The sequence below is a fragment of the Molossus molossus genome, unplaced genomic scaffold (assembly GCF_014108415.1).
Source record: "Molossus molossus isolate mMolMol1 unplaced genomic scaffold, mMolMol1.p scaffold_m16_p_8, whole genome shotgun sequence".
Taxonomy (NCBI): domain Eukaryota; kingdom Metazoa; phylum Chordata; class Mammalia; order Chiroptera; family Molossidae; genus Molossus; species Molossus molossus.
In genome coordinates, this window is record NW_023425402.1 from 21,124,816 (window position 1) to 21,138,266 (window position 13,451).

At 40.4% G+C, this 13,451-nt stretch overlaps 1 protein-coding gene across 1 annotated transcript; it reads right to left on the minus strand.

Annotated features, from left to right (window-relative positions):
* Nucleotides 1-2,998: 2,998 nt before the first annotated feature.
* On the minus strand, nt 2,999-3,400 carry LOC118620692 (DNA-directed RNA polymerases I and III subunit RPAC2-like). The gene has a single exon (XM_036247718.1). It carries the CDS (start codon nt 3,398-3,400, stop codon nt 2,999-3,001), a length of 402 nt encoding a protein of 133 aa, XP_036103611.1.
* Between the last annotated feature and the right edge of the window lie 10,051 nt (nt 3,401-13,451).

Genomic DNA, 13,451 nt, shown 5'->3' on the forward strand with positions numbered 1-13,451 from the left:
AACACCCAGAAAAAGGCAGTGGGAAAGATCTCTACCATATGAGCCTATAATCCTAGCTGTGGTCAATGTGTTGAAAGCTTTATATTTCCTGACCACAGGATCTTTCTATAAAATGAACAGGGAGGAGGGATATTCCCAGGATTAGCCAGCTGGCTATTTCTATATGCTTATTAAAATTTCTGGAAGAAATGGTGGGGCCTTTAAACCCTTTTAAAATACATCCACTTGAGAAATCATAAGCTTTTTTTCTTTACCCAAACTATTTAGTGCAAAAATCAAACTTAGATTTTTGACAATCACAGCAAAGAAATGGGAATATAGAACATGATGGTAAAAACAGCAGTCGTAGCAGAAGCAAGGAAAGAATCCAGATGTCACTTCACTGGAAATCTTTTTCTCCTCGAAGGACCTGCAGGTCAGGCTTTTTAATTTTGGACAAAACAGTTTCGTTTCATCCCATGCAGGGTGCAGGGACAGCCTCATCTTTTGGAGGCTGCATGCGGAACCTGCTGCCTCTTTGTATTCAGTATCCACATGCTAGTCCCCTAGCTTGCTGAGTGAATCCCTGAACAATAGTGGCATTAAGGAAAGCAAAGCACAGTCAATGCTTTTGGCTCTTTGTTTGGTGAAGAAAAACAAGCAACTTAACACTTAACATTCATCAGAAAACACTGCATCATAAGGTATACTGTGGAAGCAGCATTAAAGTTGGGTTCGTTATAGAAGAAATCCTCAGAGTGTTTAGTCAGAACTGCCAGACCCAGGGATATTCTGTCTTACAATGTTCTTTCTTCTTCTATGTTTTGTTTTAAAAGGGAGATTTAATAGGTGAAGCCAAGAAAAGCTTTCTCTCCCTCAATCTCTCTCTCTCTCTCCCCTCCCCCCTTTCTGTCGTTCTGTCTATCTGTCTGTCTGTCTGTCATCTATATATCTTCTATCTATACCTACAATCTATCTCTCCACATATTTATATAATCTGGATATAAAAATAGATAGACAGATGAAGAATAGATATATAAAATGTTCATCTCCATTTTATTCTTCCTTTTCCCTGAGGTAACCAAATCTTAATTTTCAGAGATAGGGCTCTTAGGATACACATAGAGAGAAATCTAATGTACTTTTACTATCTAAAAATGTTACTATTCAGCCCTGGCCAGTTTTGCACAGTGGTTAGAGCATTGGCCCTTGGACCAAAGAGTTGATGGGTTCAATTCCTGTCAAGGGCACATACTTTGGTAGCAATTCGAATCCCAGCCCTGGTTGGGGTCATGTGGGAGGCAACCCATTGATGTGTCTCTCTCAAGTCTCCCTCTCTCTCTCTCTCTCTCTCACTCTCTTCCTCCCTCCCACTCTACCTGAAGATAAATAGAAAAATATCCTTGTGTGAGGATTTAAAAAAGAAAATTTACTATCTTGTGAAGATACTTTAAAAAAAAATTTGGTATCTGCAGAACCAGTGCATAAGTGTGCATATTAGCTTGGTCCTTAAGCAAACTCAAAGGAAAATCTTTTGTCGAAAACTATAATGAAAACAATAGTTTATATTTGTTTAGCTTTTGACAGTTTATAGTGTGCTTTACATAGTTTGTTTTATTTAATCCCCCATAAGTTCTCTGAAATACTGTGGGTCACAAAGAGTTGGATTAATAAAGGGAGGTTGGAGAAAGTTAATAGGCTTATTCAGTGACAAGCAGTGAAGAGATTTTCAGCTGATTCTCTGAGTCTTCCAGTCTAATTGCCAGTGGACATCCTGCCGCACCCAAGTCCTCTTAATGATAACAGAAAAGGCACAGTTACTAATCTGCAACTATTTAGGTGAATAAGGTCAGAACAAATTCGATTATTTTAAAGCGTGTGTGTGTGTGTGTGTGTGTGTGTGTGTAATCATCTAGTACCTAAGAAGGGATTGTACGTCAATGTTGAGGATAGTGGCATAGGAGAAAGCAAGGGCACTCTTTTTTGAGACATCACTGTTTTTTGGCATCTAACCATCAGAATTGTGAAGCATAGGAATACAAAAAGTAGCCTAAATGATTGTCCAAAGAAGGAAGAAATGTAAGGATAGAAAGGAAAGCAAGACAGAAAGAAGAAATAAAAGAAAGAATGGATTAAGGAATGAGCAAGTGAATGAAATGGCTAGTAATACCACTGTGCTTTCTTACTAAAAGCCTGCTCTTTAGGAACCTGAAATATTATGCTTAGATTAGTATCTGCCAGTCATTTAAAGAAGAGTTTGAGACATAAGAAGACAGTCTTCTTTCCCCCTAAATATCTCTTCTACTTGATTTTTTGCTGCCAGAAATGTTCTTTTTTTATCCTCACCCAAGGACATTTTTGCATTTATCTTCAGATAGAGTGGGAGGGAGAGAGAAGGAAGAGAGAGAGTGAGAAACATCAATGTGAGAGAGACACATCGAGTGGTAGCCACCTGCACGATCCAACCAGGGCTGGGGACAAACTGCAGCAGAGGTACATTCCCTTAGCAGGAACTGAACCCGGGACTCTCTGGTCTGCAGGCTGACACTCTAACCTCTGAACTGAACCATCCAGCGCCCAGAAAGGTTCTTGACATCAGGCAACATTTTCCAGTTCTTTATTATAAGTTAAAGATTTTGAAACACAAATATACAGGTAAAACAATACATAGCAGACATCATTTTCAGTCAAAGTAGAAAGGATGCTTTCAACTTGTTTTTTGTTCGGATATAGGGGAAGTATTTATAATTAAAATTTTTTGTGTGTTTCAGTAATGAGCTGGAGTGGCTACTGAATCCCACTCTCTCTCGCTCTCAATTTTTTTTAGTTTAAAGAGGGAATTCATTTGAAGACTGCAAAGGTTTTTGCAGGGATTCCAATAGCAACAATGGGTTAATAGCTAGAATCACACCTTTCTGAATAAAAGATCATGTTGTAATCACAAATTTCTATTTCTGGGTTTTACAAGATCACACAGACCATCCTAGAGAATGTTCCTCCCTGTATAGTGCACAAGGGACTAGAATGTGGATTCATTTCTGCTTGCTTTTTGGTCCTTATATTCCTTTATGCTGGCCTCAAACTTGTCAAGCACACGTTGGCAGACGTTCATGAGCTCATTCAGGCCTCGCTGAAATGGCTCAACAGCTGGAAGACCACCTCGAGTCTGAATGCGTAAATTAATTTTACTCTCTGAAGGATAGGTTGTAGTGTATCCACAAAATTCCACTTCCAGGTTCTTCATGATCACGTAACAAAGAGAATTTCCTAGGTTATGGTCCTCCTCATGCAAAACAAATGCCCCACAGTGTCCATCAGTTCCAGCTGCCTGAACTATTTCCAGGGCTGTCTTCCTCTCGCCTTCAGCCTTTGAGGTCTTCAATCCAGACATTTTTCTCTCCAGCTCTTGGTCGTCTTCCATGGCAGGGGCAGCTTCCGGGATCCTCAGGTGGTGCTGGTTGACTGGACGGTCTTTCCCACATCGAGAAACGTGCGTACGCAGCAGGAAGGAAAGAACCGCCCCTGAACTCCACTCTCTTAACCAGTTTCATGCGCCCTCCCCCCACCACCCTGTGATACTGAGAAGATGCCACTTGTATTGTCAGTCTGCACTTTGACATCTTGTAAAAAATGCATGTCTGAATTTGATCTCAAGAAAATGTCATATAAACCTAAATTTAGGGACATTATACAGAACAAGTGGTCTGTCTGTATGCTTCAAAAAATATCAGTGTGTGAAACATAAAGCATGGCCAAGGAAATGTTTCAGATTAAAGATGACTAAAGATATATGCAACCAAATGAAATTTTTGATCCTGTATTAGAACCTGGATCAAAGAAAAATTTGCTATTTATAAGGACTTATTGGGGAAATTGGTGAAGGTTAAATATGGTCAATAGATTAGAAAATAGTTTTGCATCAATGTTAAGTTTTGTGATTTGATAACTGTCCTATGATAAAGGATGTGATATGTGCAACTTAAATAGTTCAGGAGAGAGGGAGAGAGTAAGTTAAATGTAATAAAACAGAGAATCTGGGTGAATGCAAAGCTATTTTATTCTTGCAATACTTGTGTAAGTTTGATAATATTTCTACATAAAAATGTTTTTAAAAAGTGAAGAAAGCATTTTCTTTTCAGAGAGGACTTTTTTTTTTTTTTTTGCCGAAGAGAGGAAAATCGAATTGTGCATTTGGGCTGTTTCTATAACTGATAACTTAGCAGCTCTCACTGGTGAGTAAGAGTCATGGACTTAGATACTATCATATTTCTTCACATAAAATGTAAAATGCTAGTCATTTTTGAAGGTCTACTTTGGTCAGACAGCACAGCTCACATGTGTAACATATGAGATAATATTATGTCCTTAGCGTAAAAGTATAATGTAAGATGCATCCACACAGGCTAGGCCGAGGTCAGGTGTCATTTTGTTTAACATGCTTACCTGGACAGAGATTGCTAAGCAAAATAAGCCAGTCAGAGAAAGACAAGTATCACATGATCTCACATATGGAATCTAATGAACAGAATAAACTGATGAATGAAATAGAACCAGAGGCATGGAAACATGGAAAGACTGACGAACCTCAGAGGGAAGGGGGGAGGGGCAGGAAGCGATTACCCAAATAATTTATACGCATATATGCATTTCTCACGGACACAGACAATAGGATGGTGAAGGCCTGGGTGGGGCAGGAGCTAGGTAGAGGGTGGCCATGGGGGGAAAATAGGGGGCCATCTGTAATACTCTCAACAATAAAGGTAATAATAATAAAAAAAGATCTTGTTTGAAAATCTAATTTGGGACATTTTGGTAGAGTTTCCTCTCTTCAAAAATAATCACTTAGGCCCGACCAGTGTGGCTCAGTGGTTGAGCATTGACCCGCGCATTAAGAGGTCGCCAGTTCAGTTCCCAGTCAGGGCACATGCCCAGGTTGTGGACCCGATCCCCAGTGGGGGGCATGCAGGAGGTGGCCAGTCGATGTTCTCTCTCATGGATGTTTCTATCTCTCCCTCTCCCTTCCTCTGTCTGTAACATCAATAAAGAAAAAATAAAAAAAGAAAAAGAAAATGGTCACTTGTAGTTATTGAAAATACTTATAAAGATTCTTTAAAAGATAAAACATTTAACCATTAAATGCTCATAACAGAGTGAAATAGTTGTGTTTACTAAATCATTAAATTAAATACAGCTAGAGGAGAAAACCAAACTCTAATATTTGGAAATAATGATATTCCAGTTCTGTGTTCCCTCTCAGTTTCTTCTCCCCATATCCGTAGGATGCAGCAACATCGTTAAGAAAACATCTTGCCCTGCTTCAGGTCCGGCCACTTGTTTTTTCTGTTATCACCTGGTGTCTCATTGATCCATGCTTCATGCTGAGGCATTCCCTCTTTCAGTGGCCCTTGTAGGCCTGCTCACGTACTTGTGTCAGGGCTGATACATGAATGATGGAGATTTCTTACTCTCTCTGCCACGACACAGTTTAGCATTTGAAGTGCAAACTGCTACGTACTGATTTCCAGGGCTTTCACTATTTGCTTTCCATCTCCTGCCATATATTAAAGCTGGAAACGTAACTAGCCTCCCATTTGGTACTTGTTCAGTTATTTGGTAGCTGTCTAGAAATAAATCCCTCTCCTTCGCAGTAACAATGGGGAGGTTTTGAAGATTTTCTTGGATTCTAGGGATAGGAAATAGAACCGAGTTCAGGCTGAGCACTAGTTAAAAAAGAAGGTCTCCCCCACGATTCAGAAGACATTTACTTCATTGTTACTTCCTGTGTTTTGCTATCAGTGATCCCCCATGACATCAGCAGCCCTTGCTTAAAAGCTGCTCACTGCTGCCTTGACAGGCTTTTGGAGTTTAACTGTTTCATTCCCACTTAAATATGTCACATATATAAACCTTCCAGTGATTCCAGTGGGTTTTCCCATGACATAGGTCCTAGATCCAAACTACAATGTTTAAAAGCATGCCTGTTGTTGAAAACCAGCAGGTTTAGAACTGAGCTGTGGGGAAGAGTTGCCAGTGCACAGAGCCCGTGGGACGCCCCTGAAATTCTTTGCTGTCAAATTTTCACCACAACACAGAGACAGCTAGAAAGTAGAATGATGGTGGGAATTTGGGGGTTGGGAAAGGGAAATGTGAGGGTTTTCTGCTTATGTATACACTTCCTGATCCTTCCTTGTTCCCGGAAAACTAAAGTTGGTACAACTGTCCAGACCTCCACCAGAGAGCAATTTTTGCCACATCGTAGTTAGCCTGGTACCAGATCAGTCAGAACACAGCCGCTAGCAGGAGCTCACAAATATGGGGCAGCCACACAGGAAGAGAGATTCTTCCTTCAGCAGCAGCCATTCCTTGGGGTCTGTATAAACACCACCTCCGATCAGGTTGGCTTACAGATTGCCGTAGTGTTTACAGATTGTCCTGAAAATGAGATGTCATGTGTGGGCATCCCAGGGTGCAGTTCTTGAAATGAATTCATTATGAAAAATTAAAGTGATGTGGGATCTTAGTACAAGTCAAAAAAACCTATGCAGAACTGTAGATGAAAGGACGTTCGTACTGTAAATTATGTTATCATGGATGGGGAACATTTATATCAATCATTAGGGCTGGAAGACAAATTTATATAGAGGTAATTGATGAGTCACATTAAAAAAAAAAAAAAAGCTGATGTAGATAATAGATGAGTAGGGGGAAAATACCCCTGGTGTTTGGGCCTGAAGCTGTTCTCTGGGTCACAGTAGCTAACAGTCAGGAAATTATTTTTAACTGTGTATGTAAGAAAATGCTGAGTCCCTTTTCCTCTAGACATCCCTGAACATCCTAAATCATTACAGGTGCTAAAGCCATGGAAGGATTTTAAAGCACTACTTACAGATTCCAGAAGAGAAGGCCTGTGTGGTCTGTTTTACTGCAAGCACAATAAAAATTAGTGGGCCCTGTTTATTCATTACTAATCTGGTGGCAGAGATGTATCTTAATTCTTCGTGTGCTTTAAGTGCTGCTGCTATTATTTGTTGGGAAGTTTTCCCTTTTTTTCCTATTAAATCTTTATCCCAGGAGTTGTGTTTATTTGGCACTAAGTTAAAAGGAGAGGATGTTGTTAAAAGGAGGGACCACTTTACTGTTTCTATTAACAGGGCATCGCAGTACCTGCTGCTACTAAAACCCAATCGATTCCGTCTCTGAAGTCTGTCATCAAAGGGTGATTTGGGAACTATTAGAATTCCCTGATATAATTTTTTAATCTAAAAGTATATGTCATGGTAAAACAGTTGAAATGTTGTACAACATATTTCCTTTCTTTAGGTTTTGGTAATCTGATATTAACCATAACATATTTTAATTTTATTATTTCTCTATGAGATTCACAGATTTCTTTAGAGTTTGTATCCTAGAGGTACAGTGCATTTAAAAAGAAAACTACTGGTGAAGAGTTCTGTATATGCTGACATGTACAAAGAGGAGCATTTCAAATCTGGGACAGATGATGGGCAATATTTGAAATATCAGGAGATTCACATGGCCAGTAAGCATTTATCTGGCCATGCTTTAAAACGGAAGTGCAGAGCACAAAACAGAAATTCAGTGACATATGAATAAATATTAAATTGTGCAGTCTCTTCCTAAAAAGTGATCATTTAATTGCTGTGATTTCTCCTTTCCCTCAAAGAACTCAAGTGACTACTAAGGTTAAGTTCATTTGAAGTACGTCCAACTTCATGTTATATAGGCATAATGGAGTGAACGCTCCCAGTTACGGATTGGATGTTTGTGTCCCTGAAACTTATGAACTTTGTCCCTCTTATTAGGAGGTAGGGTCTTTGGGAGGTAGTCAGGATGAGGTGAGGTCCCATGGTCAGAACCCTTACGAATGAGATTAATGCCCTTATGAGTCATGAGAGAGCGTGCATCCCCTCTCTCCTCCCAGCCACGTGATAATACAAGGACAAGTCACCTTGGAAGAGAGCCTCAGCAGACTCAACCATCCCGCACCCTGATGTTGGACTTCCAGCCCTCAGCCCTGTGAGAAATAAATTCCTGGTGTTAATAAGCCACACAGGCCATGGTATTTTTGTTATAGCAGGTTGAGCTAAGATACTTCCTGTGATAATCCCTTTTACTTTTAAATCTGGTGTCCAAATAGATGTTTCCTTCTGGTTTGGGCAGATTTACACCTAGGACATTATACCTCACCAGCCTCTACTTAAATGCTCATTTAAGGGTCTCAGAAAGACCTCCTCTGGTATTCACCTATTTGATCTCAACCTGAGTTCCGGATGTCCTAGGAATACTGTAATTTAAAGCTGGTGCAATTTTGGAGGGCAACTGAGAGTCAGGTAAATACTGTGGTTTCTTGGCTGCTCCTCATGTCATAGGCATTCCGGAGGTAGGCCACTCAGTGTGCCCCAGGAATATGTGTAATGAAAACCATTTTCTGACTATCCAGGTCAAAGGCTATTTTTGACTTAAGTTTGGGTGCATCTTACATTGATTTGGCTGCCATCTCATTTCTTTGCAAAGACTTGTTAATGGTAGTACAAACAATGCAACTTGTTTTTGTGAAGAAAGGTTTTTCTTTGTTTAGCCATCGATACATGGTTTTGCTCCTGGTGCCCCTTCCTATCTATGCTGATGTTCAAACAGTTAAGGGATGTTCAGATGTTCTTAGCTACATGACTTTATTTATTTTTGCTCACCAAGGAATCCTTGTATAGGAATTCAACTTAATTGTAATAGGAAAAGAATGCCTGTAACAGGTCAAGAATTCGGCAGAAAAATGAGGACACGGTGAAAGAGGGAAACTGCTGCACCCATGAGGTAATCAGAGCGCAATAAGAAACAAGAAATCTAGATACTGCTATGGTCTGATATGTAGTTTTACTTCTATAATATGAGACTTTTGGAAGAGGATAGACTAAGCCTTGCGATTATGATGTCAGTATTCTTATCAAGAAAATGGGACCAGAACCTTGATGGACGTGATGACCTCCCATGAGAACATGCCTGTCATAAAAGATCTCTTTCATCCCTCTCCAGAAAAGAGGAAACACAAGAAGCAGCGCCCGGTACAGAGCCCCAGGTCCTGCTTGGTGGATGTGGAATGCCCAGGGTGCGGTGACGTCAGCACTGCCGGCAGCCCCGCACAGAGGGCAGTGTTGGGAGTTGGCTGTTCCAGTGGCTTCTCCCAGCATCCAGGAGGGAGAGCAAGGTGACAAGAGGATGCTCCTTCGGAAGGAAGCAGCACTAAAAGCCCCCTGAGTGAAGATGCGTGGGAGACGTCTCCATCGCAATAAACACACTGGGGCTAAAAAAGAAAATGGGAACAGAACATTCACATTTTAGTGACATTACAGTGTTTAAGTGGATATCTGAAAGACCAATAATATGTGATTACTAAGTATACTTAAACTCTTGAGAAAAAAACAAATCACTGTGTTAAGTTTCTAAGCTATGAAAATAATACAATAGCCTAGCAGAGATTATTTCTCTCAATATGAGAAGAAACCTAGATCAGTGGTCAGGACACTGGGCACCAGTGCTGGCTCCATGACCTTGGATAGCTCCCCTTACCTCCTTGGGCCTCAGTTTCTTCACCTGTACAATAGGAGAGCGAGGGTGGACTAGTGGGACTTGATGACTTTCAGCTCAGTGACTGTGTGCCTTACAAAGGCATTTTAAGAAATAATCATCCGACCTTCTTTATTTTCTTTTTAAAGTTCTCCTGTTGTGTATGTACCCAGATGACAGCTGGGGGCTCTGTTCAGTCAACTTATTAATGAAACTATTACTGAGTTTGTTCAGAAGATTTGCAGATGTGCTAATTGGCAGCTGCTCCATTCTTCTCAGGGGGTGATTCCAAGCAAAATATTTGGAATTGGGTGTGAAATACTTGTTCCTTATCCCTGCCTGGCAGATTTGTATAGAAGAATAATAAAATTACCCTAAGTCAGAAGATTCTCTGGTCTGATCCACCTCTTCTAGGACTTTATGTGCAGGAGGGAAGGTTAGGGCAGTTTTTCATTTTCTATGAGAATGTCAGAGCTTGGAACAATAATGGAGTCTGGAATTGCTCTTCATAAAAGTGTATGAAATTATCAGTGGAAGGGAAGGGAAGTGCAGCAGGTGAGATCAGAGATATAAAAATAATTTTCCTATTACAAAATAGTTTTCTTTCTGTAAATGGCATGCAGGGCTAATCCACCCTTATACCCATGCTAGGTATTTATCTGGTGATTCATTTCTTTGCACATAACTTCATACTATATTATTATTGCAATAGATTTTCCTCTAGGAGCTTTCCCACGTGAGTAACACCCAAAGCAAAGTTGTTTCTGTTGACGATGCAGGTAACTGGGCACAGCGTAGAACTTCAAACCATGCATGAGGCACTGCATGAAACATAACATCCAAAGAATAACAAAAATCATGAACTTTGAAAGTTTTGACTAAGTCTGCAAGAGAAATGGGGATAAGGCCACTCAACTATCCCAGGACAAGCCAGCCACAATGCCTGCTAGGAACGGGCATTCATGTAACCCTAAGAATGTAAATTGAGTAATTATTCTGCAGACTTTAAAGCCACAGAAGAAGCCTGGGGTCAATATTAAATGCAGGGGAAAAAAAGATACTGTGCTTAAAATTCTGTTACAGAAACTTGAAGACTTTGTCAGATTTCCAAGGCTTTCTCTACATAGAAAACATTCTGTTGAGCACATGCATGATACATTATACATGCATACGTTTTAGGGGTTTATGGGTGGTGGTACAGGGAGTAATTATGGACTGCTGTTCAGAGAAATGGCAAGAGGGAAGACAGAATTGCGTTTTAATGCCACAAATATTTCAAACACACGCGGAGACATTTTTAGAAAGGGGAGAAGCTGAGCGGGAGAATGCAGAGCTGTCTCTAAGGAGATTTGTTCGGAGCAGAGGGACTTCCAGATCATTCTCTGGAGAGTGGTCTTAGAGTTAGAAAGAATTATTGAACACCTGGAGCTTCTGTTTCATTTCCCTACTCAGTATCTGTCTGGAAATGACACTTTTCTGTGTTTGCTTTCTCTCTTCTTAGCGAAGGAGATCTGGCTATTCCTCTTCAGAACATGAATTTATAAAATAAAAAAGAGTTTTTAATTCTAAATTATTTATATTCAAAGTTCATTAAGTCAGGCCCATTTCAGTCCATTTCTATGTAATTCAGTTTAATTCAGAAACATGCTCTACAATTCTAAATATGTGTGTCAGTACGGGAACACCCAGGACTTATTTTTGTTACTGAGCTAACTAGATACTACACTAGATCACATTTCTGTCATCCTTATAGAGACAACACTTGTCCACGCATGAAAACTGATATAAGTGAAAAGTTCAGTAATAATTCGCCCTGGTCCAAACAAACAGAAAGATGAGCAGCCTTATGTAGTGAGAAAGAACAACTTGGGAGTCTGGCTCTATCATTTACCAATAGTTTGGTCTTGGGGAAAGTTGCTTAAAACCTAAGCTTCAGCTCTCTTATCTACAAAATGGGTTTATAATATTTACTTTATAGGAATATTCTAAAATGAGTAGGCCGTGTAACCATTTAGCAAAATGTCTGGCAAATTCAATGTCTGACAGAATTCAAATCCATACTAGTTTAGCTAACTGTCCCCACTCCAATCTCTCCCTGCTCCCTCCAATGAAAACTGCCCCCACAGGAAAGAAGATGTGTACTGGAGGTTATGTCCCTCAGTAGTGGTTGAATCAACAGATTGCCCCTAACATAGTTGAAGACTGGAGACCTTCAATGTAAGTCTGACTAACATAACTCAACTATGAAACCTAACAATTTGAGTATGGCACCAATGCTGTGCTTGAAAGTTGTGATTTTTGCTATATGTGGCTTTTTGGTATATATTTTAAAGGGATAGTGACACTTTGTGGGCCTGACCATTTTAGGGCTTTATCTTATTGACAACAGGCCTACCGTCTGGAACAGCCTGAGGCCACACCTCCTCCTAGGGTGTTTTCCTTGCTTTCTGTAATCTAATAGGCAGTAGCCTAGACCCCTCTTAAAGAGGCTGAGAAAAGGGCATGATTCCACTTGTAATTTGGGGGAGTGAACCCAAGAGAAAGAAGTGAGGGACTGGGAGCTGCAAAACCGTTGAAAAGGGAGCCTATCAAAAGGTGTTGTGTTGTGGAACCAGTCACGGTGGTGCACCATCTAGGTGAAAGAAAGCCATCTGTATTTGACTACACTGGCCCTGAGTTGTCTGTGGAGTGCGAATTGCTGTGTTCTTCCAGGAGAGCCCATGCTGGGGAGTGGCTGGGTGCTTCCAAGGCACCTGTCCCGCATGGTGTGGCTGAAGTGGCTCTTCCTGGCCACTTAGGGAACATCTGGAGGAAAGAAAATGTCCCAGAAAGGCATAAGAAGTATCTAATTCAGTAGTGTTCTTTCCCTTTCAGACCCTTGAAGGACCTAGTTTCCTTGGAGACCTGTCTGGTGTGGTGAGAAACTAGAACCTTTTTACTTAACTCTATAGTAAGTCCACAGGCTTCAACTACTTTAAGTTTACTGTCTCCTTAGAGCAAAGCCTGCAACAGTTTGTTTGGGCATTTTCAACTCTGGAAGCCAGAGTTCAGGAGAGGGGGCTGACCCAGAGAATGGGAGGAAGAATTCAAGGATGCATTATTGTTTGGTCACCCTCGGGGTGACTGGGTCTTGATCCTGCTGGGACTTTTGAGGAATCGTAGGAAATGTTTCATTTTCTACCGGGCTTAGGGAAGTGAAGTACATCTCCTCAGGTCACAGGGCTAATAGAGGCAGAGGATGGGTTTTAATCCTGGTCTGTGTGACTTCCAAGGCCTTCCACTTAACTACTGGGCTATTCTGCTTGCCTGTAATTGCCTATTGTCCTCAGACTATCTCATGCCTAATCAAAACCCACTAATCTAGAAGATAGTTAGGCAGGTTAAGAGCAACATTGTCACACATTCTTCATCATCAGGCACAGATTTGATCTCCAATGGAATCTCTTGTAAAGTGTTGTGTCATTATGTCTATACAATTCTATCCATTATTGGACTGTTACTAGAATTTAAAACGATACGTAGATTTTCCTTCCAGGGGTAGTTCCCAGACTAGTAACATCAAATGCAGCAGTTAAGGTCTCTCGAAGGAAAGCATTACTTGTCACATGCATTGTCATTGTTTTCATGGAAAACAATTAGGAAACCTAATGCCTAGGGAGATATTTGTCATTATAATGACTTAATAGTATATGAGATATTGTACACCTTGGACAATTTTTCTGTAATGAGAATGAATGCAACTGTCAAAATAATATTTTTGCTTAATCATAACATTGCTGATATTCCTGAGATTGTCTGAGTGTGTCTGTGGCTTCACTGTTTATGTTGTAGGCAAGCTTAATCATGTGTGGATGGTGCTTTTTGATGTTAGTGGGGAGGTTGTTTATCTG

Bases quoted from the DNA above. Each gene is read 5' to 3' on its own strand.
- LOC118620692 (XM_036247718.1), bottom strand. From the start codon at position 3,400: ATGGAAGACGACCAAGAGCTGGAGAGAAAAATGTCTGGATTGAAGACC.